At 42.7% G+C, this 27,625-nt stretch overlaps 2 protein-coding genes across 4 annotated transcripts in view; one reads left to right on the top strand and one right to left on the bottom strand.

The window, feature by feature from the left end:
• Positions 1–4,244, top strand: part of trim62.1 (tripartite motif containing 62, tandem duplicate 1) — a 42,511-nt gene extending 38,267 nt beyond the window's left edge. For both annotated transcript variants that reach the window (XM_029113925.2, XM_029113924.2), the window contains exon 6: positions 815–4,244. In XM_029113925.2, the coding sequence (XP_028969758.2) occupies positions 815–1,368 (554 nt within the window). In that variant the 3' untranslated portion in view covers positions 1,369–4,244. The remainder of the gene's footprint in view (positions 1–814) is intronic.
• Positions 4,245–7,581: 3,337 nt separating this feature from the next.
• On the bottom strand, positions 7,582–13,090 carry LOC105017405. Of its 2 annotated transcripts, none has more exons than XM_020055707.3 (3): positions 12,953–13,090; positions 9,137–9,286; positions 7,582–8,738 (listed from the first exon to the last, which is right to left on the bottom strand). In XM_020055707.3, the coding sequence occupies exons 2-3, from the start codon at positions 9,282–9,284 to the stop codon at positions 7,687–7,689; spliced, it is 1,200 nt and encodes a 399-aa protein (XP_019911266.2). In that variant the 5' UTR covers positions 9,285–9,286; positions 12,953–13,090; the 3' UTR covers positions 7,582–7,686. The 2 variants fall into 2 exon arrangements, with proteins under 2 accessions (XP_019911266.2, XP_019911265.2); XM_020055706.3 differs by lacking the exon at positions 12,953–13,090 and adding an exon at positions 10,424–10,497.
• Positions 13,091–27,625: the final 14,535 nt, after the last annotated feature.

Raw genomic sequence — 27,625 nt, 5'->3', positions numbered from 1 at the left:
TAAAATCAAGTCCCCTGGCTAAAATAGGATGCCTGGATGTTTTCACTGCCTCAACATAAAACCCCAGACTGTACAGCAATGGAGTGCACCAAATGACACAGCAGTTCTGATGCCAGTGTCATTCTGAGGAAGGGAGCGTCCTCATTGCATAGTTATCTCTCTCGCTCTCGAGACAGTAGCTGTGCCTTCAGAAAGCATTCTACCAGTTTTACGCCTCCCGCCGTTGTTATAGCCTATAAAAATGAATTACGCTGGGAATGCGTGTCACTAATTGGCATATACACGTCCCCACATCAGGCTTCAGAAAATGTTCACAATTAATAAATGAAATAATTAGCATTCCGCCCCTCTGTTATGGAAAGCCTGAATCAAAACCAATTCCACAAATTGCATGGTGTATTTTGTGGGCAGGTTCTGTAGTCCAGGGTCCAACCCTGCCATACGTTGTCATCTTTACATACTCAGCGGTGACCAACAGGTCGCCCAGGAGGCTGTAGGGATAACCCATAACAGCATCCCATCACTCCGAATATAGCAGCGCTAGGTTTCACCTTCAGGTCGTTGATGGGTTTCATGGGTCACAGATCAGCACGTTTTCGTGCTATGGCTGTTAACATGATTGTAGAATAGCACGCCTCAGGCCCCTTAACAGTCCACTAGGGGGGACACAGACCATGGAGATTTTCAAACGCTGGGGCGAAGACGCTCCGGAACGCTGTATCAAAACCCCTGTCTCTACATCTTCAGGTTAGCCCTGTGTCGTCGTGCTAAGCGTGTCCCTTTTCTCTCTCTCTCTCTCTCTCTCTCTCCGTAGTGCCGGCGGCTTTGACCTTAGACCCCATCACTGCTCACCAGAGGCTAATCCTGTCTGACGACTGCACCATCGTTGCCTACGGCAACTTGCACCCACAACCGCTGCAGGACTCGCCGCGGCGCTTCGACGTGGAGGTGTCTGTGCTGGGCGCCGAGGGCTTCGGCTCGGGCGTCCACTACTGGGAGGTGATGGTGTCCGAGAAGACCCAGTGGATGATCGGCGTGGCCAACGAGACGGTCAGCCGCAAGGGAAGCATCCAGATCCAGCCGAGCCGTGGCTTCTACTGCATCGTCATGCACGACGGCAACCAGTACAGCGCCTGCACCGAGCCCTGGACCCGGCTCAATGTCAAGAGCAAGCTGGAGAAGGTGGGCGTGTACCTGGACTACCCCAAGGGCCTGCTAGTGTTCTACAACGCCGACGACATGTCCTGGCTGTACACATACCGGGAGAAGGCATTCCCGGCCAAGCTCTACCCCTACTTCAGCCCCGGGCAGAGCCACGCCAATGGCAAGAACGTCCAGCCGCTGAGGATCAACACCGTGCGCCTATAGGAGGCCAGTGACTCTATGGATCAGTCATGTCAACCTTGGCGCGGGGGATTGGGTTATAAAGATAAAGATATAGCTGCAGTCCTAAAGACTACTAGTTTTGCGGTGAATACGAGAACAACAAAAAAAAGAGAAAAAAGAAAATAAATGCATGGCATCTGACCATGAACTGTTCTTTGTTTCTGCCCGGTATTGAGGCAGTTTACGTATCGCTGTCGTTCCCGCCTGTCGGTGTGACTCCTCCACTCTTTTCACCTGGTAGAAACACTTGGGACGATGCATTGTGGTTTTGACTGAAACCCTGTTTCTTTTCCTCTACTGGTGTAATGCAACCCCCACCCCAGACTATTCCGGACTCTATCCATTCTGTTCGGATCAGTTGTTCAGCCACCTTCGTATCGTAGTGGGGTTCCTGTGTGTCGTGACTCTACCGGGGCCCGCCTTGCACTGACCAAAGGGCTCTGTTCTGAGGCTCAAGCCCGACGGAACCGTCTCAGCCATTTGTCACTGGTCACCATCACTTCCTTTGTGCAGTTGGCCTAGCTGTGTTTTGTAGGATGTGTGATGTCCGCTCCTTTCTTTATTCTGCGCCATTGGCAAATGTGAGCCTGTGAGTAAATGCCTCATCCGTGCTCTTTCTGGGAACCTGTACCATTTACTGAAAAACACGCTGTGTGTGTGTGTGTGTCCTGAGAATGTCCCACTATGTTAGTGGGAGAATGTGGCGTGTTTGTATGCATCACAGACTTCCACCCTGACCTGTCTCCTGCCCCTTCCTGGGTTCTGCCGGTTCGTACCTCATGCTGCCATACCTCAGCTGTCTACCCAGGCTTACTGATCCACTTTATTACATACATTCCTGTCTCCATCTCCCCGCCCCCTGCTTCCCATCGTAGGTGTCGGTGGTCAATCAGAATAAATGAATCTTGACACGCCAAATTCCAGTTGGCCTACTGGGCAGAGACCGTTTCCAAGGGAAGCAGCATGACGCTGCAATTAATGAGCTCTGGAATGGTTTGAATCAATCGTTCTTTTTTTTCTTCTTCAGATACGTTAGACGTGAAACACTATGGACACCTACCCATAGTTTCCCAGTCACAGATTAAGCCTTGTACTGGACAAAAAAATTCAAGCTTCATGGAAAATCTCCATGGGAATTTCATTTAAGTCCTTAATCTGTGTATGGGAAACCGCCCCAAAATGTTCTTTGTTTGAATAATAGCAGACAATTTAAATAGTTGAACAACTACATCATACTGCAGTGTGAGCCTTATTACAGTATATTATTACACCCCAACCTGGACCTGCTCTTGGTGTGTTGTTGGCAATGTTGTATTTAGTTCTGTATGGCTGTATCCACTGTCGCAGTGTGAAGGTGAACACTGATATGCAGCATTCCCGAGGCTCCTTTGCTTCCTACTCCTCAAGAGCTCTTGTGAGCCCACTGGTTCTGTAGATTCTGTAATAGGAATCTCTTGTCCCCATCAGCCAAGTCCAGCTTGCCTAGGGTGAGTGGGTGGCTGTCTGTCTGTGTGTAAAGGACAGTTGGAAATGTTATGCCGGGGATGGTTAAACTTGACGTATCGTTTAAAAGAATCTTGCACCACCCTCTTCAAAATTCCGTGGTATGATACACCCAGTTGTACTGGATAATGTACACAGCCAAATGAACATTAAAATAACCAAGTCCCAAAATGATCATGACTGTAGTAACATTGTGTTTGTGGATGTGGATTTTGACGTTAACACTTCAGCATAGTGTTGTGGTATTGTCAATGCCACTCTGGGCCGAAAGGATAAGGGTTCACCGACTACCACAGACAGGGCCGGCTCCAGGCATGAGCGACATAAGCGGTCGCTTAGGGCCCCTGACTGCTAGGGGAGAGGGGCCCCCAAATGAAATTTTGCTTAGTGCCCCCAAAAGGCTAGAGCCAGCACTGACCATGGATGAGCCACCGCTTATCTCATTACTCTACGATCCGCGCTCGCTGCGGGAAATCATGAAGTTACATAGTGTAAATTGTTATTGTACAGTATATTAATGATGTAAAATACATGCAACATATTTTCAGGTCTTTGTGCCAATACTGCGTTACTGCAACATGTAACTGCATATCAATAACCGTGCTTCAAAATGTTTACGTTTTTACCACCAGTCACGAGTGTACAAACCGAGAACGCATCCACGCTTGAGAATAGCTTTTTCTCACATCCCCGATTCATCCCAAACAGATGAGCTGTCTCAGCCTGACTTGTTTGACAAATATAATATTGAGCGTTCTTGTTGTTGACATACAGTACTAAATGCACAGTTCCTTCCAATCAAGTGGCCAGAGCAAGTAAAGAATGGCACACGTCGTCCACCTAACAGCATTTGGAATTGATTTTAACCAAAAAGTGAATGTTATAAAAAAATTTAATAAAAATCGATGTGAGGCAAAATCTGCACATTGTTAAAAACAAAGAATTTGGGGAAAGAAATATATTAAATTATTTTAACATTTCCCCATATGCTATTAACAAGCATTTTGTTCTTAGGTTCTGTTGTTGAAAACATTTGTTTCACAAAAGAACAATCCCAGGAATATTAATAACCCTGGCTAGATTCTGTTCTTTTTGCCCTTCTTTCAAAATTTCTAACTGATTTTAATCTGTGGTCACATAAAATCCCTTATGTTTCTTGTGCGCTTTGCCAATGGTGTTTTCTCAATGGATGCATCTGGAAACATGCCCATGTTGGAATTGCTCTGCTTATAATCTAAAGAACTAGTTAATCAGCCACATGTTTCTGCCCTGGCAATTTTGTGATGTGAGAATTGTGATTATGAGCTTGCCCCATTGCAATAAATTGACTACAGTTGTCGGATGTACATCTTCAATCCTTTCTGCTTCTTATTGCACTGTTTGCTTAACTAGCAATTATTCACTGGCACACATGCACTAGTGGGGACCACATTTTCTGGTCAATAACCGAAATTTTACTCACAGGCCCTGCCACAAGAAGTCAGTAGAGTTTTATTAGTAAAGATAGCCCTGAATCCTACCACTCTACCTCAAAAGGCAAAATTGTCAAAAATGGGAAAGAACTATTTCCCTCCACTTTCCCCGGTAAATTTCCAACAGTCCCTTTGTAAGTGTGCATGTTGAGGGTCACGTATGTTCTGGCATCTTGTCTGTGAGGGTGAATTTCAATCCCTCCTACATCCCTGGTGTGTGTGTGTTCACTTCAGAAATAACCGGGCCACCGCTCTGCTTTGTCTGTTGGGGTGTTCTGATGAGTGTGCAGTATAATGGACCCCTGTGGGGTTTGTATGATAAAGGCTGTCCGTTCCGTGTTCTGGATGGGAACTACAAAGCAGAAGGTTGTTATTGGGAGGCGGCGGCAGAGAACTGGTGGTGGTGATTATAATAACGGTGAGGACTATAATGACTATGATTAAGGACACCACTTTCAGCGGTGATTACAATGACGATTGTGTCTTTGGATGATGGCGGCTGTGCACCCATCACCGTGCGAACACACTGGTGTGCTTCTGCTGCTAGAGATTCATGGGAAATGTTTCAATGTACAATTAAAGACTGGTAAAAACCCAACATGCCTGTTTCACCTGTTTTTTTTTTTTGTCGTCAGCCCATCGGTACATTTTAGGAATCTGTTGGGGTACATGGGGAAGAAGGAGGCTTACAGGGAATGCAACTGAATCATCAGAATTGTTCAGTATGAGATCTGCCAGAGCAAGCCAAAGCTTGTTAGCTACACATTGTGTGGCAAGGTGCATATTTCAGCCGTGATGTGCCAACTCCCAGCCATGTGAAAGCCTCCCCGGCAGACAGGAGATCTTCTTGCTTTGTTCTTTGTTCTTCCTGTTTTCATGCTGAGGCGTTTCTCAACTACAGTAGATGAGTAAAAAGCTGAGTGTAACCCTTTGATGGATCACTGTCTGAACGCGGACAACCTGACTGCAGGGAGGCCCCCACAGTGGGGATCCCAGTTCCCCGGCTCTTTGGGCCCACTTTATCTGGTGAGAATGACTGGAGATGGGAGAATACTCACCAGATAAAAAAAGAGCGAATTGATTCATCATTCATTTTTAATGAAAGCATTGAGGTCTGAAGCAAGAAGTTGTCTTTAGCCGGATATTTGATACTAAGGATGTTGTCGGTGGAAAGATTATGATGAGCTGCTTTCAGCGGGGTGTTGCCTCAAGCTTCATTATTCATGCTAATTCAGGGCTGATTGATTCCGGTTGCATCATTATTACAGGAAAACTGTGGACCTGGCAACGGAGAGCAGGCAGAACCAACAGAGAGAGCCTTTGTTCATGTCAGTCAGTCACCCAGGACAGGATCTCAGTACCTCTTCATTCTTATAGTTTTCACTAAGTCTGTTCCATAACTTTTCTAATCCACCTTAAGAGATGTATTCTATTGAAATGTAAGGAATATCGGGGCTGTTCTCACAGGTACCACAATTGTGTGTTGGAGTCGGTTTTTACTCAATTAAAACAAAACATACCACTGACATTAGTTGTTCAGTCAGATACAATGGGTGTTTATGGCTATAGTTTAGACATTAGGGAGTAAATTAATACAAATAAACAGTGGCATTGAGAAAAATGGGAAAACAGGAGCTGGTCACAAGGATTTTGTCTTAATCTATATGCTCTCATAGTAAGCACAGGCTGAACAAAACCAGACTTTACAATAAATGTAGCCTCTGAGAAGTGTGTTCAGTTCCTCTATACATCCATATTGGCTATTTGATGGTTTGCATGGGGATAATTTGAGAAGGTAGTCACAGAGTATTGAACCAACCAACCGGAGAAAGTCTGCATGTATGGCAGTTTTTGCATTAGCACATTCGCATCATGTTTAAGAGTTCCATACTGCAGAATCAAACACCTGCGACACCTGGAACACTGTACTTGATGCTGGGGACTCATTCCTTATATAGCTTTTTGATGTGTCCATTGATGTGTGTATGACTTATCAGTGTTTATTTTCTTTTCAGCTAGCTGGGAAATAGTATTACTGAATTCTTGATTGAATCAAACTGCCCTCTGGCAGTAGCAGCATCCAATCCGTTTCCTTATAATTTCATCAGCTCCTCTGTATTTCACACTGTCAGTAAAACACAAAAAAAATAATATCTTTGTAGTGTCCAGAAAACCATTTATTCTAACCTAAACCTCAATAACCTATCCTATATGCCTAAACCTAACCTGTCCCTAACACTTTACTCAACGTGTAAAACGCACACAAACATGTTTTTTCTATCTTTGTAGTGTCCAGAAAACCAAGTATCCCTAATTCTGTTAGACCTGAATCATACACCACCCACTTTCTCATTGTGTCTATGTACTTAATACACACATTGCTGTACCTACAATAGTCAGACAGTTTAGACAGTGAGCTCCTCCTCATCGCGGTATGTTCTGGGCTCCTGTCTGAATCACCGTTCTGCAGTGTATCTGTCTGTACAGGTTGGAGGGGAAGACCTAGCCAGGCTGTTGACTCAGCGTTTGTCCTGAAGCTTTTTAAAGGGACCAAAGCAACCCAAACCTTACTCCCCTCTGTGTTTAGTCTCCGTGTGTAGGACACGTGTTACAGGGCGGCAGCTTCAGAAGTCTCGACGGTGCTCTGCACGGTGCAGCTGCTGGGTGCTGACTGCCCTCTGGTGCCCTCCTGGTCAATGCCACCTCTTCCGTTGCATTCCGGAGACATTCGAGCCGGTTGTCAGGAGGTATGCGGCATATGTCCGCATCGTAAGTTGAATAGGCGGGGTCTACCGGTACTTGTATGAACGTGGCGGTTTATGTTTGTCTCAACACCTGGGATTACTCAGATGTTCTAGTCTGCTTTTTGCTGTGCCTACGATGGAGTGGAATCGAAGTTCTTGTTGTTGCTTTGCACACGGTCCTGTGGAACTTGAGTGTTTAAAGCCACTTGTCAAGTGTACATTATAATCCGCTGCCTTTTGCTGAGGTAAGGTGAAGTCAGATAATCCTCAATCACACTAATCTTAATCCCACTCCAGAATACTGAACCCCCATGGACCATCATTATTCCAACATAGTTTAGGTAAATCATTATGAGGTTTCGTGACCAAAGACGAGCAAGCCTAAACCCACTTATTTTATCTGAAGTTGTGGGCAGCTTTCCAGGCAGTCACAGTCAAAAGAGGAAGTGTTTACCATATCATTGGCAGGTACGCCAGCTGTCCCTGTACATGCAATATTTATCTGATGCCATCCCCGGATAACGCTGTACAAATCCCTCGGAACATGATTCCATTCCGAAGCTACACCTCCGCATCAAATGCTACACCGGTCCAGGCTTATTGTCCGGCCCGCTGGCTTTGTGTCGGTGTCCATTTCTGTCTGTTGATCCTTTAGATATCGGCAGTAAGAGCTTCAAAGTCCATTCCAGTGTGGCCTCTATTTTCCTGATGAGCAGGATGCTCATGCTGAGGTTTAGAGGTAAAACACACACTGTGAGCAGACATGCTAACCCTGTCATTACTTCCAGGCAGGGAAAGCCCCATTCTCCCAGCCAACACTGAGTAACGTATGGGTGGGTGGAGCATGTCTGTTGCTCCCCAATTTCTCTTTGTGTCTCATTGTCTCCCTCTAATCTCATTGCTGACAAACACTCCACTGATAAGAGGACAGAGTCTCCGTGGTGACGAGGTAGCAGCTGTCTGTTGTTTCCGGAACGCGGGCTGTGTACAGAGCATCTGGACGTTGCTGTCGCTGGGATTGTTTCAGAAAGCACATCAGGGTCTGTCTCTTTGTGGACCAGGAGTGGTCTCAGAAGGCCCCATCCGACCATCAGCACCAGCAGGAGGGCCAAGGTCAGGGCAGCCAGGCCCCAGCGGGGCTCACCCAGAGCCAGCAGGACATTGTTGGGAAGGCTGGGGAGGCACAGAGGGAGGAAGCTGTACCTCTTGAGGCAGTCCTTCACCGACAGGTCCACCAGTCTTAAGCCTTGACCTCCGTAGATGCCAGAGAGAGCCCAAACCAGCAGACAGCATAGGAAGTAGGTGTGGGACAGACACCTTCCCTTTTCCTGACCCTCTCTCCCTGCTGCCTGGATCCTCTCTGGGTCTGTGTCCCGGCTCTGCCCGGTCTCCACTTTCACGCCACTGTGTGGTACAAGAGCCATAGAGCCATCCACTGTTCCATCTCCACCATCATGGCTCTCTGACGATTGCAACCTCATGGCTGTCTCCACAGCAATCAGAGGTGTGGTCATAAGTAGCACCGACCAGTAGGTGTGGCTTAGGAAAAGCAGGAAGCGCAGGGTGATGACTTCAGTGGGCGTGGAAAACGGAGGTAGCCTGGGCCCTACAAACCAGAGGACAACCAGAAAAGCTGCAGGAGAAATGAGACCAATTAATTAGAGAAATGTGGAGAACGGGGGTAGCGTTGTGTGAACTGGGTCACTGAAATAGGCTTATTTGAGTGTAAAAGGTAAACGTAGGCTGACATCATTGATGAACACTGTTTAATATTCTTCCTTTTAGTGTTTCTGACACTCGGCATGGGTGTTTTTATGGTCACTACATGTGATACCAAATTGATTAAATTTTTCACCAATTTCTTGACAGTGGTTGATGCCAGACTGGATGTACAAAATCCAATGACACACTGATTTTTCATTGTAGTAGCCGGCTAAAGCCACTGCCTTTTGTTTTGACATCCTACAAAAGAGCCTGTCAATAAGTGGCCTTCTGTACCCAGTGGGGGCGGGGCCATAGATGGACACTTACTTGTAACCATGATGTCTGTGAAGAGCAGCAGGCAGCTGCAGCAGAAGCTGAAGGCACTGAGTGAGGCACTGACCAGTGGCAGGAATAAAAGACTGAAGGCCAGTTTACTGAGACACACCAGAGCTGCCCCCTCCAACACACCATCCATGGCTGTGAAAAAACAACAGACACATGACCATGTTACAAGCCTTTGCTGTATTGTGACTGGATTAATAATCACACTCATCCCATTAGAGCATACAGTACACTGATCACAATCTATAAAAAAATATAATTGTCATTTAGCAGATGCTCTAATCCAGAGCGATTTACAGTAAGTGCATACAAGATCTAGCTGAAACAACCACACAGTTTAGTAGTAACTGCATTCTACTCAATAAGTTATCGGCTCAGGTGATTGCTGTAAAGAAGCCTATACAAATAAACATGTTAACAAAAGACAACAGACGGGTGGTGGCAGTGGAACTACCAACTCTGAAAAGGTGAGTTTCAGATGTTTTTTTGAAGATTAGCAGAGACTGTTATCCTAGCCTCCAATGGAAGCTGGTGCCATGACAGAGAAGGGGCGGGAGGGCCAAGAGCCCAGAGGTGGCTTAACGATGAGTAGGGATGAACGGTTTAAGCATTGAAAAGCAGATTGGCCACTGCATTCTGAATGAGTTGCAGGGATCTTGGGAGCCCTACTCAAAGTTGTAGTAATCCAGACGTGAGAAGACAAGTGCCTGCATAAGAACCTGCACTGCTTCCTGCAGGACCATGTCACTGCCTTGTTGTTAGCAGAGAACAACAGCATGTCATCTAGGGTCACACCAAGGTTCTTTGCACTCTGGGAGGAGGACATTGTTCAGTTGTCAACTATGATGGACATGGAGTGGACAGGCCTTCTCTTGTCAAGGGTAAGCTTGACGTGATTGGCCGACATCCAAACAGAGATGTTGACTAGGTCTCGGAAGGGGGAAAAGAGAGAAAAAGAAGTGTCATCAAAATAGCAGTGATAGAGAGGATATGAGAGGATATGACATGAATGCAAGAGTGAGCCAAACCTGAGATGCCCAAATTAGAGAGGGTGGAGAGTAGGATGCTAAGGTTCACACCTTAAGCTCGGTCGTAGTGATTTTTTTAGGACTATTAAAACAATACCTAATTCCTTAATTTTGTTAAAATGGTTAAACTAACAATTCCCTAATCCTGAGATGCCAAACTAGAGAGAGTGGATAGTAGGTCTGTGTTTCAGTGTCAAAGGCAGTGGCTAGACCAAGGAAGATGAGAAAAGAGGAGAGAGTTTACTTAGGCAGTTCAAAGAGCTTGGTCTCGGTGGAGGGGCCTGTTCTGGATCCAAACGGGTTAGGGTCGAGGACATTGTTCTGTGAGAGGTAAGAAGAGGGTTGGTTGGAGACAGCGTGCTCCAGTGTCTTGGAAGGAAAAGATAGGAGAGATGCCGGCCTTTAGTTTTTGACATCAGATATGTCAAGTGTGTTTTTCTATAACGGGAGCTACTGTGGGCAGCTTAAGTCCACTGGGACACCGCCTGGTTCTTTCACCCAGGCCCATTAGCTACTATCAGGGAATATGACTGAACATTTTCTGGGCAATTGAGTTCATCAGCAATTCTTCAATATTATAGTAAACATTTGAATATTATTGCACTTGGCAGAAATACCAGCAGGTAAAACTATGATTTTCAAAATGTTAAGAGACTTATTTTATCTTGAGGGTTGGGGTTAATTCTGGTCAATTTAGAAAGTAAAGAGAAATGGCAAATTTCTTCAATGCTTTTGTTTGGTTATCATCCAAACTATATTGATCAGCTACACCACATCGATATCTCTGTGCACATAAGCATTGAACCATGGACTTCTCCGCACCTACAGTGGATATAAAAAGTCTACACACCCCTGTGAAAATGCCAGGTTGTTATGATGTGAAAGAATGAGAGAAATCATGTCAGAACTTTTTTTCCACTTTTAATGTGACCTGTAATATGAACAATTCAATTGAAAAACAAACTGAAATATTCGAGGAGGAAAAATGAAAAATAAAAACCTTACAATAACCTGGTTGCATAAGTGTGCACACCCTCTTATAACTGGGGATCTGGCTGTGTTCAGAATTAACCAATCACATTCAAACTCATGTTAAATAGAAGACATTACACACCTGTCATCATTTAAAGTGACTGATTAATCACAAATAAGGTTCAGCAGTTGTAGTAGGACTTTCCTGACATTTTCTGAGTTGCATCTCAGAGTAAAAGCCATGGTCCGCAGAGAGCTTCCAAAACATCAGAGGGATCTCATTGATGAAAGATATCAGTCAGGAGAAAGGTACAAAGGAATTTCCAAAGCATTAGATATACCACAGTTAAGTGATGGAACACAGTGGAGACAGTCATCATCAAGTGGAGAAAATATGGCACCACAGAGACATTACCAAGAACTGGATGTCCCTCCAAAATTGATGAAAAGATGAGAAGAAAACTGGTCAGGGAGGCTTCCAAGAGGCCTAGAGCAACATTAAAGGAACTGCAGGAATTTCTGGCACGTACTGGCTGTGTGCTACGTGACAACAATCTCCCATATTCTTCATATGAATGGGCTATGGGGTAGGGTGGCAAGATTGAAGCTTTTTCGTACAAAGAAAAACATCCAAGCCCGGCTGCAGTTTGCAAAAACAAAAATCAAGTCTCCCAAAACCATGTGAGAAGATGTGTTATAGTCTGATGAAACCAAGGTTGAACTTTTTGGCCATAATTCCAAAAGGTATGTTTGGCGTACAAACAACACTGCACAACACTGCACATCACCCAAAGAACACCATACCCACAGTTAAACATGGTCGTGGCAGCATCATGTTTTGGGGCTGTTTTTCTTCAGCTGGGCCTTAGTCAGAGTGGAGGGAATTATGAATAGTTCTAAATATCAGGCAATTATGGCACAAAACCTTTAGGCGTCCATTAGAGAGTTGAAGATGAAGTTCACCTTTCAGCACAACAACGACCCAAAGCACACATCCAAATCCACAAAAGCATGGCTTTACCAGAAGAAAATTAACATTTTGAAATGGCCCAGCCAGAGCCCAAACCTGAATCCAATTGAAGATCTGTAGGGTGATCTGAAGAGGGCTATGCACAGGAGATGTCCTCGCAATCTGACAGATTTGGAGCACTTTTGCAAAGAAGAGTGGACAAATATTGCCACGTCGAGATGTGCCATGCTATTAGACTCCTACCCAAAAAGAGTACTGTAATAAAATAAAAAGGTGCTTCAACATAGTATTCGTTTAAGGGTGTGCACACTTATGCAACTAGGTTATTGTACGGTTTTATTTTGTATTTTCCCCCCTCAAAGATTTCAGTTTTTTTTTCAATTGAAATGTTCATATTATAGGTCACATTAAAAGTGGAAAAGTTCTGACATGATATATGTCAGTCTTTTACATCACAAAAACCTGGCATTTTCATAGGGGTGTGTAGACTTTTTATATCCACTGTATTACTGGTTTTGGTCAATGTCATTGGACAGCAGTTACATCACAATATGAGTACTTAGGTAGATTGTTGGAATTTAAACTTTTTAAATGTACATAAACTTTGTACATAATGTGCAAATGTCATGAGAACTCATGGAAATAAATACCTGTATGACTTGCTTTCCGCTGTGAGTTTAGCAGCCAGTTTCTCTCTAAATGAACACTATTACTCGAGTGCATCTCCAACACCTTAAGTTCAAACAGCGATACAACCGAACTAGTCAAAATAATTTCATAGTGGTGGTGAGGCCAAAGACAGAAAACACTAGTGAAATGTTAGTGTCTTACCTGTGTAACCAGTAGCTTCCAGCAACACAGCGTGTCAGTGTGAGCCTAATAGCGCTCATCCTTTCTGTTGCCCTTCCCTATGCCCCTCCTCACACCCCTCCCCCGTATGGGAAGGGATAAGCCACGAGCCCCTCCCCTCACCTGGTCTGGGGGAAAATGGGATCACATGTGCATTAGGGTGTGGTAGTGTTTGCATAGAACACAAAAGAACCCGTCTGACAGCTTCTGTAAGGAGTTATTGTGTTTGTCTGTATTTGTGTATGTCCTAATCTCAGTCTGTCTGTCTCACCATCTGTCTCAGTGTCTGTCTGTCTGTCTCACCATCTGTCTCAGTGTCTGCCTGTCTCAGTGTCTGTCTCAATATATGTCTGTCTCTCCATCTGTCTGTCTCAGTGTCTGTCTCAATATATGTCTGTCTCTCCATCTGTCTCAGTGTCTGCCTGTCTCAGTGTCTGTCTCAATATATGTCTGTCTCTCCATCCGTCTCAATATATGTCTGTCTCTCCATACGTCTCAGTGTCTGTCTGTCTGTCTCTCCATACGTCTCAGTGTCTGTCTGTCTCTCCATCTGTCTCAGTGTCTGTCTGTCTCTCCATCTGTCTCATCTGTTGTCCGTATGTTTCTCCATCTGTGTTAATGTCTGTCTCAGTGTTTGTCTGTTTGTTTGCCTGTTTGTTTCTCCATCTGATTTAATATCTGTCTTTCCATCTGTCTCAGGACCTGTCTCTATCTGTCTTTCCATCTGTCTCAGGACCTGTCTCTATCTGTCTTTCCATCTGTCTCAGGACCTGTCTCCATCTCTCTGTTTGTCCATTGGTCTCTGTCTATTGTTGACTGGCACCTCTGCAGTGTGAATTAATGAATAGTAAATGTCTTCTATTTATCAAATGCACCAAATAATATAGCATCATTCTGAAAAGTGAAGTTCTTGTGACATGGCACACGACATCTACGCAGTAACAATTCCAAAGAATGTAGAATGAGATAGATATGAAATGTTCATGTGATCAATATGTCCATTGATCAGTGTTGCTGGTTGGCCTGGGGCAAAAAACTGTGAGTCTGGAAGTATGTGCCCTGATGCTCATATAGCATCTACCAGATGGCAGCAATCAATCAATCAAATTAATTTATAAAGCCCTTTTTACATCAGCAGTTGTCACAAAGTGCTTTTATAAAACACCACAGCCTGAAACCCCAAGGAGCAAGCAACAACAATGTTGAAGCACAGTGGCTAGGAAAAGCTTCCTAACAGGGGTCGAAATTTAGGAAGAAACCTAGAGAAGAACCAGGCTTGGAGGGGTGACCAGTCCTCTTCTGGCTGTACCGGGTGAACCTTTTAGGTAAAAGAGCGACATAAGTTTTTTATTTCTAAAAAGGTTGCACACTTTTTGCAAACCTGGAATTACTTTTGTAGTTGGAAAAACGTTTTGCAAACTTGAAAACTATATTTGCAAACCTGTAATTACTTAAAATTGCATACTTGTATCTAACTTGATATTTGGAATCATGCAACTCATTAATAACACTTGCCAATGTAAAATACAGATGCTCATAGTTTTGTCACTAATATTTTGCAAGAGTATTATTTTTATTTGTAAATCACAGTCTGCACTTGAAGGTTTCACAGCATTTGCAAGTGGAAATACCCATGAGGACTCTAATTGGCACGGCATAGCTTTTATGACCAATGAACTGAGTCTGTCACATTTTCACCTTTTAACCAATTTGAGTAGATTCTGGAAAAACAGTGTTTAAACTCAATAGTGATGCATTGCAGATGAAGAAAAAAAGGGTCTCAGACCTGGTCAGCTTCTTCTACCTGCTCGTCAGGGACGCTGACAGGAATGACAGGGCCCGGGACAGAATTTAACATTTAGGACCCAAACCACGGGCCAAAAAATGTATTAATAGTAATTATATTCTACAGATCATGAACGTTTTATTGTTTGATATTTTATTTCGTAACTAGGCCACGTTCAAATCCATTTTTTTTCAACACAGGTAATTAATTACTCAGTCCCACTCAGCCATTACTTAACTGCTACACATTTAGACGTTCTCTTTAAGATTTGTCCTTCCGTTTCTGTGCTCCTAGTTTTGGTTGCATGGTGGCAATGTTTTAGCCAGATAGCTACAGTATTGTAGTTAGACAAATGTATTGGTAAATTATTTTATTTTTTAAGCTGCACTATGCATGATTTTTTCAGTAAAAAAAAAACAATTAATGCATTTTGCAATTACTCACCCATCAGAAAGCGGTTCCCTGGCAAAACCCTTGTTGACAACCACAGAGGTCAGACGTTTCTTGTAGTTGGCCACCAGGTATGCACACATCTCAGGATCTCACTCCTCTTTGCAGATCTTCAACAAGTCATTAAGGTTTCGAGGCTGATATTTACCAACTGGAACCTTCAGCTCCCTCCACAGATTTTCTATGGGATTAAGGTCTGGAGACTGGCTAGGCCACTGGGTCATTATCATGCTGGAATACTCATCCACGACCGATTTTCAATTCCAAAAAGGGATGTCATCTAATGATGAACATTTTGAAAGTGTTGTTTGTGTATTCACTGTGTGGAGACAAGTGTGCTGCATTTGTTTAGAAAATCCGGTCCTATTTCTGGCTGTAATATAATATTGATTTCAGACAAAAACCAAATTATTTTGTCTGAAATCTATCCTGCCAGGCCCAATATCCACTAAAACCTGAGGCCTGTAAGGGAAAACCCTTGTGTTTAGCTGTAAAAAAAGATCTTGGTATCAGTTTGTGTTCTTTGTTGAAAAAGCAGTAAAATGTTCAGGTCTGCTGTGAAGTGAAAAAGTATAACAAGTCTTACATGAATGTCATTTTGGACTGTGAAAATCAGTTGTTCAGAAATACATTTGGACAAAAAGTAAGTTAAATACTTGTTCATACCAGAAATGTATTTTGAAATGTTTTTATATATTCGACATACATTCATTTTGCATTGGACATTTTTTTCTGTATGGGCATCACTACGAGTTCAAACCGACTGAAATACTGGCGCTGTGTGTTCCAGGAGACAAGACAATTTAGAGAGTGCATTCCTTAGGTTTACAAGGATTTATGAGGAATGCATTTTCAGAATTTTCCCAGTCTCTTCCCGTTTTAAACTTTAGGACGACATGAGGTCCTGGTCCACACCTGCAGAGCACCTGGTTTGGGGGGCCCGTTGCTGTCCCTGTCCTTGTCCATCTGGTCATACTTCTGACCTAATCTAAATTTAAATAGACTCTGGATTTAGCCCACATATATTTATTAATTATTGGACTCTTAATATCTCACCCAGCACAGCCAGAAGAGGACTGGTCACCCCTCTGAGCCTGGGTCCTCTCTAGGTTTCTTCCTAAAATTCGTCCTTCTTAGGGAGTTTTTCCTAGCCACTGAAATTCAACACCACTGTTGTTTGCTCCTTGGGGTTTAAGGCCGGGTGTCTCTGTAAAGCACTTTGTGACAACTGCTGTTGTAAAAAGGGCTTTATAAATACATTTGATTTCATTTGATTGATTGATTTACAACGGAGAACTGACCCTACGCCCCCCGGCACATTAATATACAGGTGCTGGTCATAAAATTAGTTGATTTATTTTAGTAATTCCATTCCAAAAGTGAAACTTGTATATTATATTCATTCATTCCACACAGACGCATATATTTCAAATGTTTATTTCTTTTAATTGTTATGATTATAACTGACAACTAATGAAAATCCCAAATTCAGTATCTCAGAAAATTTGAAACACCTGCAAATGGCTTTAAATGGTCTCTCAGTCCAGTTCTGTAGGCTACACAATCATGGGGAAGACTGCTGACTTGATAGCAGTCCAAAAGATGACCATTGACACCTTGCACAAGGAGGGCAAGACACAAAAGGTCATTGCTAAAGAGGCTGGCTGTTCACAGAGCTCTGTGTCCAAGCACTTTAATAGAGAGGCGAAGGGAAGGAAAAGATGTGGTAGAAAAAAGTGTACCAGCAATCAGGATAACCGCACCCTGGAGAGGATTGTAAAACAAAACCCATTCAAAAATGTGGGGGAGATTCACAAAGAGTGGACTTCAGCTGGAGTCAGTGCTTCAAGAACCACCACGCACAGACGTATGCATGACATGGGTTTCAGCTGTCGCATTCCTTGTGTCAAGCCACTCTTGAACAAGACACAGCGTCAGAAGCGTCTCGACTGGGCTAAAGACAAAAAGGACTGGACTGCTGCTGAGTTATGTTCAATGCTGAAAGTAAATTTTGCATTTCCTTTGGAAATCAAGGTCCCAGAGTCTGAAGGAAGAGAGGAGAGGCACATAATCCACATTGCTTGAAGTCCAGTGTAAAGTTTCCACAGTCAGTGATGGTTTGGGGTGCCATGTCATCTGCTGGTGTTGGTCCACTGTGTTTTCTGAGGTCCAAGGTCAACGCAGCCGTCTACCAGGAAGTTTTTGAGCACTTCATGCTTCCTGCTGCTGACCAACTTTATGGAGATGCAGATTTTATTTTCCAACAGGACTTGGCACACAGTGCCAAAGCTACCAGTACCTGGTTTAAGGACCATGGTTTCCCTGTTCTTAATTGGCCAGCAAACTCGCCTGACCTTAACCCTATAGAAAATCTATGGGGTATTGTGAAGAGGAAGATGCGATATGCCAGACCCAACAATGCAGAAGAGCTGAAGGCCACTATCAGAGCAACCTGGGCTCTCATAACACCTGAGCAGTGCCACAGACTGATTGACTCCATGCCACGCCGCATTGCTGCAGTACTTCAGGCAAAAGGAGCCCCAACTAAGTATTGAGTGCTGTACATGCTCATACTTTTCATGTTCATACTTTTCAGTTGGCCAACATTTCTAAAAATATTTTTTTTTGTATTGGTCTTAAGTAATATTCAAATTTTCTGAGATACTGAATTTGGGATTTTAATTAGTTGTCAGTTAAAATCATAGCAATTAGAAGAAATAAACACTTGAAATATATCAGTCTGTGCGGAATGAATGTATACATTATACAAGTTTCACTTTTTGAATGAAATTACTGAAATAAATCAATTTTATGATGATATTACAATTTTATTACCAGCACCTGTATAGTGAAAACAATAATGGGCCCAAAACCGAGCATTGAGGAACATCAAAAAATACCTTTGAATTGTCAGAGGACATGCCATCCACACATACTACATGTCCATGTTGCCCAACATGGGTTTCCAGTCTTTCTAAGAAAAGGGAGTGATCATAGTATCAAAGGCAGCACTAATATCAAGATGCAGCAAAACGGATGTGGAACCTTTGTCTGAAGCCATTAGAAGGTCATTTGAAACCTTCACGAGTGCAGTCTCCATGCTATGATGGGATCTGAAACCGGACTGGAGTATTTCATATACAGTATCTCACAGAAGTGAGGACACCCCTCACATTTATGTAAATATTTGATTATATCTTTTCATGTGACAACACTGAAGAAATGACACTTTGCTACAATGTAAAGTAGTGAGTGTACAGCTTGTATAACAGTGTAAATTTGCTGTCCCCTCAAAATAACACAACACACAGCCATTAATGTCTAAACCGCTGGCAACAAAAGACAGGAAGTCAATGCACCCAGACTCCCAAGCATCAACCATAGGGACACCAACCAACCGCAAACACCCTGAAATGAGGGCAGAGTATTGCCAGCAGAGATCACCCCAATTGCACAATGGGTGCAATGGAGAGACAACAACAAGCCAGTGACTCTGCCCCCAAATGGCATGAATACACCCCTAGGTTAAAATGTCCAAATTGGGCCAAATTAGGTGTGAAATGTGTGAGTAAAATGCTCGGTAATGGCGGATTGCAGTATCCCGTCCGAGATCTACATAGGATACCGGCACGTTTGCCTCTCTTTCCTCACCATCGGCATATTGGTAAACAAATCAGAGGCAGGACAAAGGAATCACAGCAAACACTCCACTTCAAGAATGAACAAACTTCCAAAAGTGATAGCTGATCATACTGTATGAATGACAGTGCAGCATGAACAAAAATAAAAACAATATAAACAGTAATAAGCAAAAAACTACTCAGTGAATTAGGAGCCATTGTCAGTGTGACCTTTCTCTAAGGCACACAGAGAGCAACATGTGTGCTGTAGGAATAGAAAGGCCATGTGGTCATTTTGTATTAAACTAAATTTAAATGTAAATATCTTTGCCATTTATAAAGTCATGCCCAACCTTCTTTTCAACCTTTTCTAAATGAATCTATATAAAAAAAATGCCTGTAGAATTACACTGAGCAAAATTATAAACGCAACACTTGTTTTTGCCCCCATTTATCATGAGCTGAACTCAAAGATCTAAGACTTTCTCTATGTACACAAAAGGCCTATTTCTCTCAAATATTGTTCACATATCTGTCTAAATCTGTGTTAGTAAGCACTTCTCCTTTGCTAACACAATCCATCCACCTCACAGATGCTGATTAAACAGCATGATTATTGCACAGGTGTGCCTTAGGCTGACCACAATAAAAGGCCACTCTAAAATGTGCAGTTCCATCACACAGCACAATGCCACAGATGTCACAGGTTTTGTGGGGGAGCGTGCAATTGGCATGCTGACTGCAGGAATGTCAACCAGAGCTGTTGCCTGTGAATTCAATGTTAATTTCTCTACCATAAGCCATCTCCAAAAGCGTTTCAGAGAATTAGGCAGTACATCCAACCAGCCTCACAACTGCAGACCATGTGTAACCACACCAGCCCAGGACCTCCACATCCAGCATCTTCACCTCCAAGATCATCTGAGAGCAGCCACCCCGACAGCTGCTGCAACAATCGGTTTGCATAACCAAAGAATTTCTGCACAAACTGTCAGAAACCATCTCAGGGAAGCTTATCTGCATGCTCATCGTCCTGATCAGGGTCTCAACCTTATGCAGTTCGTCGTCGTAACTGAATTGAGTGGGCAAATGCTCACATTCGATGGCGTCTGGCACTTTGGAGAGGTGTTCTCTTCACAGATGAATCCCGGTTTTCACTGTACAGGGCAGATGCCAGACTGCGTGTATGGCGTCGTGTGGGTGAGCGGTTTGCTGATTTCAACATTGTGGATCAAGTGGTCCATGGTGGTGGTGGGGTTATGGTATGGGCAGGCGTGTGTAATGGACAATGAACGCAGGTGCATTTTATTGATGGCATTTTGAATGCACAGAGATACCGTGACGAGATCCTGAGGTCCATTGTTGTGCCATTCATCCACGACCATCACCTCATGTTGCAGCATGATAATGCACGGCCCCATGTAGCAAGGATCTGTACACAATTCCTGGAAACTGAAAACATCCCAGTTCTTGCATGGCCAGCATACTAACCGGACATGTCACCCACTGAGCATGTTTGGGATGCTCTGGATCGGCGTATACGACAGCGTGTTCCAGGTCCTGCCAATATCCATACACTTTGCACAGCCATTGAAGAGGAGTGGACCAACATTCCACAGGCCACAATCAACAACCGGATCAACTCTATGGGAAGAACATGTGTTGCAGTATCAAGATACTGTTCAATCAGCATCTTGATATGCCACACCTGTGAGGGGGATGGATTATCTCGGCAAAGGAGAAGTGCTCACTAACACAGATTTAGACAGATTTGTGAACAATATTTGAGAGAAATAGACCTTTTGTCTACATAGAGAAAGTCTTAGATCTTTGAGTTCAGCTCATGATAAATAGGGGCAAAAACAATAGTGTTGTGTTTGTAATTTTGTTCAGTGTACATTTAACAAAGAGGGTATATGTTATAAGCAGTATTAAGAGGACATGTCATCTTTGCACTGAGGCAACAAAAAGTGACTTTTTTTTAAATACTTCTTATCGAGGCCCATGCAGGTAATGTTTTAACGTTTATGAAGTTTCCAAGATACTTGCCAAATAACACATAATTGTAGAGACTAGTTGTCTGGCCTGGCGCTAGAACAAACGTGTTGGACGGGCACGGTTGTCCTACTTCCCAATGTAGAATAGTAACTTCAGCACTATTCGGGACGGAGAGCAAATAATTTTAGCATGCATGGCTTACTGAGGCTATATAATAGCAAAATACACAGCTGTCAATCAAATTCAAAGGCTTTTAGTAACTGCAGTAGTTTAGCTTAGTGATCACATCAGTTCATCTAGCACGTCTTCCATCCGGTTTTGCAGATGACGACAAGAGAGCTACATTCCCACCTAGTAAAGTATAAGAATGTTTCCTAAAAGCACAGAGTAAAATATATCCTACAGTGAAATAAATAAATTAAAATGCTTTTGTGCCTTGTGAAATGTATATTACATTCTTTAATTGTAAAGATACCCAAAACTTTTATTAACATACACTATATGGCCAAAAGTATGTGGACACATACTAATCATTGAGTCCAGGTGTTTCAGTCACACCCATTGCTCACAGATGGATAAAATCCAGCACATTGCCATGAAATGTCCATAGACAAAAACTGGCAGTGAAATGGGTCGTACTGAAGAGCTCAGTGACTTTAAACGTGGCACTGTCGTAGGATGCCACTTTTGCCACAAGTCAGTTTGTGACATTTTTGCCCTACTAGATCTGCCCTGGTCAACCTTAAGTGCTATAATTGTGTACGCCTAAAACAAAACTGTGAAGTGGAAGCATCAAGGAGCAACAACAGCCTAGCTATGTCCTAGACCAAGGCCCCCGAGTGCTAAATCACGTAACACGTTCAAATCGGCCATCATCTGTTGCATTGCTCACCACAGAGTTCCAAACTGCCTCGGGAAGCAACATCAGCGCAATAACTATTTGTCGGGAGCTTCACAAAATGGGTTTCCATGGCCAAGAAGCTGTACGCAAGCCTCACATCAACATGTGCAATGCCAAGCGCCAGCTGGAGTGGTGTAAAGCCCACATCCACTGGAGCAGTGAAAACGTGTCCTCTGGAATGATGAATCATGCTTCACTGTCATGTAGTCCGATGGATGATTCTAAATGTGGAGGATGCCTGGAAAATGTTACCTGTCGGAATGCATAGGGCCTACTGTAAAGTTTAGTGGAAAAAGGATACCTGGTAATGGCCTGGGGCTGTGTTTCAAGGTTTGGGCTCAGCCCCTTAGTTCCAGTGTAAGGTCACCTCAATGCTACAGGATACAAAGACATTTTAGACAACTGGGTGCTTCCAACTTTGTGGCCACAGTTTGGGGAATGTCCTTTCCTGTTCAAGTATGACTGTGCCCCTGTGCACAAAGCAGGGTCCATAAAGACATGGATCAACCAGGTTGGTGTGGAGGAGCTCAAGTGGCCTGCACGGAGCCCTGACTTCAACCCCATTGAACACCTTTGGGATGAATTGGAACGGTGATTGTGAGTCAGGCCTTCTCGTCCAAATTCCCACAGACACTCCAAAATCATATGGAAAGGCTTCCCAGGAAAGTGGCAAATGGTTTTGGAATGGGATGTCCAACAACTCAAGTAGGTGTGATGGTCAAGTGTCCACAAACCTTTGGACATATAATGTAGTTTATGGTATATTAAATATAATTAATATACTGTTAAAATTTGAGAATCAAAATTACTCTTATTTTGGTAAGGAGGGGGATCCAAAAAGCCCTCACCTTTCTATTGTTAACAGGTCGTTGTTGGGCATATATGTCTGTTTCAAGAATTTACAGCCATATACAGAGACATCACTCATATACAAATTATGATACAATGCTGCCATCTCCTGCTGAATCATGCACAGACCAGTCTGTTTACTATGCACCTCTGCAGCCCTCAGTGTTTAAAATATGGAGCGTGAATGTGTGGAGCGTGAATGTGAGAAGCATGAATGTCTCTTAATGAGTGAGTGTGTAAATGAGTGAGCGAGTGAGCGTTGTTAAATAGTGTAGTGGTTAGAGGCGCGGACTGCCATGTAGGCGACCGGTGTTCGATCCTTGACATGAACAAAACGAATGGTGAATTTGGATTTGTTCAGAATAGACAAAAACTTTGCTGGCTACAAGCTTCAGCAGTTATGTTATAGTAAGCCTAAAATAAAACTGTTTACAGTTATGACTATTTCTGGTGTTTTTTTGAAGTACGTGTCCGTGCATGCTTTTTGGGGTAATATAGACCACAACCCCTTGAGCAGTAAGAGGATGGGTTTCCATGATTTACATTATATTTTCACTTGACAAAAAAGTCAGTTAACGCTGCCTACAAGCTGCAGTAGCTACGTTACAGTAAGCCTATTGTAAAACGTTATGGATCTATACTATTTATGGTTATATTGCGATGGACGAACTGCACTGGCAACAAACACATTCCTCTCGATTGCGTTTTACAAAGCGTAGTTCACATAGCGTAGTGGAACCAGCCATGGAGTGACTGGAGTCATTGTTTTCATTACTGTATATCTAGTCATCTACAGTAATCTCTTTCTAATTTAACGCGTTGAATGTAGTGTAACAACCCTGTAATACCTGTTGTTGGTTTGGATGTGAGCTAATGTAGCAAACTAGTTTTGAGGACCGTGGAGTTTTGTCTAAAGCAGAAGTATACCGACGCGGCACACACATAGTGGGGTCGTGGTTAAAGACACAGCCTGTCCCATAGGACCCCGGTTTGAATCCAGTGAGGACAACATTCATCCTTTCTAATCGCTGGCTGGCCAAACTAGGCTTGCTTGGTTCATTTTGTTTTTTGAGTTAGGCTAACATATACTGTATATTCCAAGGAAGAAAAAGGAAGAGAGGAAATGTACAGTATGCAGGGTTGGGTAGGTTATTTTCCGTTACAGTTACAAGTTACCTGTCCACGTTTGTAATCAGTAATGTCACTTTTTGATTACTCAAACTCATTAAGGTAATCTGATTACTTTGAATTACTTATTGATTACTTTGATACTGAGAGGCATTGGAAAACAAATAGGAATAGCCTATAACTAACTGAACACCTTTTGCAGGATCAATCAATGGCCAAAAACGGAATTCGGATTTTACCTTTTGGGTTGTGTAGGCTACAGTGCCTTTGGGGCTACGTTTCTACATTACACGCAAAAGGTGTGTCAGATATTCAGTCTTTCCAAATAATCCAATAAACCTTGATCTACCCGAATCTGACTTTTTATCTCAACATAACCCAAAATCTAATGATGCTTAAGCCAGTTGTTATTTGTGTTTTAATCATGTTTTTAATTGCTTCAAAACATTGTTGAAAAATAAATGCAATTACTCAAAAGGTATTAACATTGTATATAAAAATTAAGATATCCGTAGCTTTTCGCGCATAAAGTAAATCTACAGTAGTCTGATGATTTGCTCAACAACCAACATTGTCAAAATAATTGTAGAAACCCCTTGCACGTGAAAGTACGTTTACGATCGTGAACACCTGCACAGAAATAAGATTTACCCGGGCGGACGTAACCTGCGATTATTATGGCCACCGGTGATGGATTTTCAAAACGCAAATGAAAGAAATAAACTTTGATTATAAACCTGCAATCTTAGCTTAAAGTAACTGATGTCAGCGGCCAATGATAACCATGAACACAATTTTCAGAGTTGCAAAGCAAGCAGATTCGCATAGCCTACCTGTATGGACGGAGTTAATGTGGTCGCGTCAAATGCAAATAATCATCCTTGGGCAGAGTGTGCTTCCCAAATGTCCTCAAATGTCGTGGTAAATTCTATATAACGTTTTATCTTGAAGGCAGCGCCATTCAAGCATCGAGGACATAACTAAATAACATTTTATATGACTCCGCTAAACTTTACTATATTGGTAAAAATACCAATTAGTCGAAACTTCTCCCACACACACACAGTGTGCCCCCGCTGGTGTGGCTGGGAAAGGACACTGTTTGGATTGTCTGCCTCACAACCCACAAGTTAGACTGTGCCAAGCCCTGCACCTGAAGCCATACAGTCTGAAGCCATACAGTCTGGGCTGTAGGACATTAAGAAGCTTCAGTTCAGCAAGACGACGAACCCTGGATTCATTGATGACACAAGTTTATGTCCTTTATGTCCTGTGTGTCTTGATTTTACCGTTTTTATTCTGATAATCTTTTCTGGTTGATCTTTTGTTTAAGCAGAGCCTCTGTGTGTTTAAACTCTGCTAATGCTCCTTGCTGCTATCCTATCAACCACGCCTATTGGTTGTTACTTTATATACTGCAACCACATTGTAACGAATGTCTAAGGAGCTGGAATAGATCAGCTGAAAAATAGGTATCCTAAGATTTGCTTTAAAAGACCTCTGACGAGCCTTGCAACTCGTCCTGGCTGTGCTGTTATGTGCATTTGACAAATAAACTTTGAAACTAGAAAAAGATATAACACCAGGTAGGCCTATTGCCTATCATTGTTCTGAGAATTATGCGTCGATTAGATAACTAAATAACATTTTACATGACTCGGCTAATATTATCGAAGATATACTCTGTTTTTACCAGCCATCCAACCAACCAAAACCAGAGAAATTTAAACTAGCGCTTCCTGCGTCACTAAACTGGTTATGCGCGTCCACCTTTGCGCGCATGATGATCACACACACAATGGAGGTGCGCAAGTTTTTATAACATTAAATAATAAACTCAAAAATACAATGTCTCATAATTCTTGCACGCACCTATTCCTTTTCCATTAAAAGTAATCATAAATGTTTTCAAAAGTATCTTTAATCCAATTACAATATTTCTGTTGGTAACATAACAGATTATAGTGACCGTTTTTTTGCAATTGTATTCCATTACTCCCAAACTCTGACAGTATGATCAGCATTACTGCATTTATTGTATGTAATACAAAACTAACAATATGTTTGAGTCATTAAGAGCTCACCTGATGTTCCCAATGCCATAAAAACATTTTCCCCATCTCAAAACATAGAACAGTTAACTTAAATAAGTATCTATGTAACAGATGTGAAATCCTTAATCAGGTAATCAGAAAATTGATTCTCCATGTTCCGTGTACTCTAATCCTCACCCAGCTAAAAACCCTGCGGGAACTGATTTCTCAGGTTTTACTCAGTGCAGTTTTCTAGGGTAGGTCACCTCAGCTGTAATATGTTGTATGACAATTCTGATAATTTCAGGTTTTATATTCTATGTAAGACCTGTACTGTTCATTCTATGTAAGACCTGTACTGTTCATTCTATGTAAGACCTGCACTGTTCATTCTATGTAAGACCTGTACTGTTCCCTTCTATGTAAGACCATTACTGTTCATTCTATGTAAGACCTGTACTGTTCATTCTATGTAAGACCTGTACTGTTCATTCTATGTAAGACCTGTACTGTTCCTTCTATGTAAGACCTGTACTGTTCATTCTATGTAAGACCTGTACTGTTCCCTTCTATGTAAGACCTGCACTGTTCCTTCTATGTAAGACCTGTACTGTTCCTTCTATGTAAGACCTGTACTGTTCATTCTATGTAAGACCTGTACTGTTCCCTTCTATGTAAGACCTGCACTGTTCCTTCTATGTAAGACCTGTACTGTTCCCTTCTATGTAAGACCTGCACTGTTCCTTCTATGTAAGACCTGTACTGTTCATTCTATGTAAGACCTGTACTGTTCATTCTATGTAAGACCTGCACTGTTCATTCTATGTAAGACCTGCACTGTTCATTCTATGTAAGACCTGCACTGTTCATTCTATGTAAGACCTGTACTGTTCATTCTATGTAAGACCTGTACTGTTCCCTTCTATGTAAGACCTGTACTGTTCCCTTCTATGTAAGACCTGTACTGTTCCTTCTATGTAAGACCTGTACTGTTCATTCTATGTAAGACCTGTACTGTTCATTCTATGTAAGACCTGCACTGTTCCTTCTATGTAAGACCTGTACTGTTCATTCTATGTAAGACCTGTACTGTTCATTCTATGTAAGACCTGTACTGTTCATTCTATGTAAGACCTGTACTGTTCCCTTCTATGTAAGACCTGTACTGTTCATTCTATGTAAGACCTGTACTGTTCCCTTCTATGTAAGACCTGTACTGTTCATTCTATGTAAGACCTGTACTGTTCATTCTATGTAAGACCTGTACTGTTGATTTCTGTAATCAGGTTTTTTTCAACCAAGTAGGTTTATAAACATTTTACCATTAAAATCTGCATCCTGATAATTTCTACATCAACTGACAGAAACGACCTCCAGATCATTTCAGGTTATTGTTAGACTTGGATCACACACACACACACACACACACACACACACACACACACACACACACACACACACACACACACACACACACACACAAACACAAACACACACGTTTTTGCCTTTCTACCCCTGTGAGACCTAACCCAAATCCAATTTCTTAATTCCTTGGCCCTAAACCTAACCCGTACCCTAACCGGCAATACCTAAACCTAAAATTAACCCAATTTTAACACTCTGCTCAATTCTGACATTTTCCCTAAAACTAACCCCTAGAGGGTACCTGTCAAAAGACATGTGGGTACCGCAATTTCAGATTTTACTATATTGGTAAAAATACCAATTAGTCGAAACTTCGCCAACACACACACACACACACACAGAGTGTGCCCCCACTGGTGTGGCTGGTAAAGGACACTGTTTGAATTGTCTGCCTCACAACCCACAAGTTAGACTGTGCCAAGCCCTGCACCTGAAGCCATACAGTCTGAAGCCATACAGTCTGAA

The sequence above is a fragment of the Esox lucius genome, chromosome 17, assembly GCF_011004845.1.
Source record: "Esox lucius isolate fEsoLuc1 chromosome 17, fEsoLuc1.pri, whole genome shotgun sequence".
Classification (NCBI taxonomy): Eukaryota; Metazoa; Chordata; class Actinopteri; order Esociformes; family Esocidae; genus Esox; species Esox lucius.
The sequence above is the reverse complement of the archived record's forward strand: the minus strand, read 5'-3'. Positions and strand labels throughout refer to the sequence as shown.